This window comes from Penaeus chinensis, chromosome 31 (assembly GCF_019202785.1).
Source record: "Penaeus chinensis breed Huanghai No. 1 chromosome 31, ASM1920278v2, whole genome shotgun sequence".
Classification (NCBI taxonomy): Eukaryota; Metazoa; Arthropoda; class Malacostraca; order Decapoda; family Penaeidae; genus Penaeus; species Penaeus chinensis.
Genome location: NC_061849.1, coordinates 12,200,262 through 12,202,761, shown reverse-complemented (window position 1 = coordinate 12,202,761; position 2,500 = coordinate 12,200,262). Strand labels below are relative to the sequence as shown.

General features: G+C 45.3%; 2 protein-coding genes across 4 annotated transcripts in view; one reads left to right on the top strand and one right to left on the bottom strand.

Annotated features, from left to right (window-relative positions):
• The window catches only part of LOC125041920 (vacuolar-sorting protein SNF8-like), a 45,651-nt gene that overhangs the window by 10,513 nt on the left and 32,638 nt on the right, over positions 1-2,500 (top strand). The window lies entirely within an intron of this gene.
• Positions 1-2,500, bottom strand: part of LOC125041917 — a 13,410-nt gene that overhangs the window by 1,969 nt on the left and 8,941 nt on the right. Inside the window, exons 2-8 of the mRNA XM_047637316.1 lie at positions 1,638-1,771; positions 1,316-1,453; positions 1,060-1,159; positions 773-849; positions 495-645; positions 169-381; positions 1-2 (exon numbers count right to left, since the gene is read on the bottom strand). The exon at positions 1-2 is cut by the window's left edge and continues 1,969 nt beyond it. Coding sequence (XP_047493272.1) covers positions 1-2; positions 169-381; positions 495-645; positions 773-849; positions 1,060-1,159; positions 1,316-1,453; positions 1,638-1,771 — 815 coding nt within the window. The remainder of the gene's footprint in view (positions 3-168; positions 382-494; positions 646-772; positions 850-1,059; positions 1,160-1,315; positions 1,454-1,637; positions 1,772-2,500) is intronic.

Sequence of the window (2,500 nt, the reverse complement as noted above, 5' to 3'; positions counted from 1 at the left end):
TCCTGAAAAATATATATATTTTTTTAATTTAAAGAAGAGCCACGGAAGCATGGTGTGTCATCAAAAATATTAGAATGAATAATGGACTAAACTTCTGTCATTTCATCAGGGTTGAGTAAGGAAAGATGCAAGCTTCTCAGTGCGCATCTCAGAGGAGGAGGTACTGACCTTGCCTGGGCAGATGGTGCTCCGTCATGTGCAGGTGAAGGAGCGGGCCGTGCACGTCCTCCCCGGAGGGCTTCACGCGCACCACGCACCGCCAGTTGCCTTCGTCGTGCGGCCTCACCTCCTGCAGCGCCAGGGAGCAGTTACCCTCGTTGAAGTCGCCCTCGATTCTGTAGTCGCCCGTGAAGTGTTTGGATCTGTTCTGATTATCGTCCTCTGGAAAGACGGAGTCCGTGAGATTGTGTCGGCGAATGATATGTGCCGTTTTTGATCGCACAGTGCATTTGTATTTAGAAGTAATGAGGCTTAAAAGCATGAACTATATTTACCTTGGGATTTAGAGAGAACAGCCCCGTGCGGCATGATCCAGGAGCAGAACGATATCGGCTGGTTCACCTGGCACTTGAGCATCGTCGGTTCGCCCACGGGAGTGTTCTGAATCTGGTCCTCGTCGGTGCCCTCAAACTCCACGGGTTCAGACTGAAACAAGAAGAATGTTGAATTACTGAGTTTCATGCGTTTCATGCGTAGCTAGAACAATAACTCAAGTATATATGAAAGGAGTGTATTTCTCAAAACACTTGAAATAATGTCTCGTCAAGTATACCTGTTCATGCTCCCGTCGGCCGTGCCTCGGTGAGATAGGCTCCGTGACGGGAGGGGACCAGGTGGCACTCTCCGCCTCTGCAATGCCACACAAATGCCATTAGAAACTCTGCATAACATTTTCATACGTGTTTTGATGGAAATTGACTTCATATTTATTCAAGAGTAAAATTTAGTTACCTTAGATATATATCGGAATAGTTATTCATATCTCATATATATATATCAGAAAAAAGCAATTCATATCTTTTGAGAACTTAAACCCGAAGGAGATGAATAGTTTCTTACCTGTGATAACTCTAAGTGTAGCTGGCTTGCTCATGAGGAACTTCGAGGAATGGAACTTGAGAGCTTGACAAAGCCACTGTCCCTCTTGAACTTTACGCACCTGAAACCATCCAAAAAATGTTATCAGTCAATGTAAGTGATTAGTAATTAGTACTTCGAAAAAACATCCGCAAATATTGAACTGACTCGCTGAGATCATCCTAAAAGCGTGTGTTTCAGCCGCGAAGCCAGCTATGCGTACAGGGTGGTGGCTTACCTTCTTGATCTTGATGGAGCAGTCCCTCTGGTGCGCCGGGCTGAAGTCCTTGACCAGCACCGGCGTGATGCGCTCGTCGAAGAAGTCGAGACCGAGCTCCAGGTAGTACCAGCGGCACACGTGGGCTTGCTCGGACGTCTGGGGAAGAGCGCGGGAAGGGGTGAGTGCGTGGAAGGGGAAGCAGTTGTCATCATCATCATCATCTTTATTACTGTTATTAGCATCATCATTCTTCTTACAGTTATTGTTGTTGCCTGGCTATCTATTCATTCATTAATCGACACAAGCCAGCGCCAAAGACTGCACGGGGGTTGCAACTTACCATGCACTTGAGGACGACGCGGTCCCCCTCGGGCACGGTGACGTTGGAGGGCTGGACGATGAATTCGGACAAGGGCGAAGGGCCGCTGTGACGAAAGGCGTCTCCGCTCCAAGGCTGCCACGTCGCTAGGCACACTGGGGAGAGGGAGGGAGTTGAGTTTAGAATGGGAAATAGGATTATTAGATTGATTTGGTGTGGAAACTCGATTCGATTTTTTGAAGGAAATAAATATTGAGGTTTATATAAGTACGAAAAGCTAATTTAAAAGGTTTGTTTGATTGCGATTTTTTTTTCATTTAAAAAGCTGAATTGATTATGGAAAGTTTATTTAAGGAGAGAGAGAGAGAGAGAGAGAGAGATTTTTCCCTTTTCCCCTTTTTTTTCGTAATGATGATTTTCCATTTCGAAATATTGGGTCTGTTTTGAATTTCTATTTCGTTTGGAAATAATCCGGAAGTTGTATGGTTCCTTTGATTGGGTGAATTAATCTTGCGTTTTATTGCATCTGCATGAGCACGATTGCGCATGCTGGTGGTGAGGCATGACGTCATACGCGGATGTCGTAACCCCCCCCCCCCCCCCTTCAGCGACAGGTAGTGCGGTTGCTAGAAAAAGCGGTATTTATGTGTTTTTTTTTTTTTTTTTTTTCCGCCGTGTAACCGCGCGTTGAAATGGAAGGACATTTGTTCGATGTGCATGGAAATAGACGAAATATTATGCTATTTCTGTCTGCATATATCGGTCTCTCTGTTTGTGTGTTTTTATTTTATTGGTCTGTCTGTCTGTATTTTTATCTGTCTATCTATTTATCTTTATGGGGGGGGGGGGTGTATGCGTGTGCGTGCGTGTGTGTGTTTGTGTTT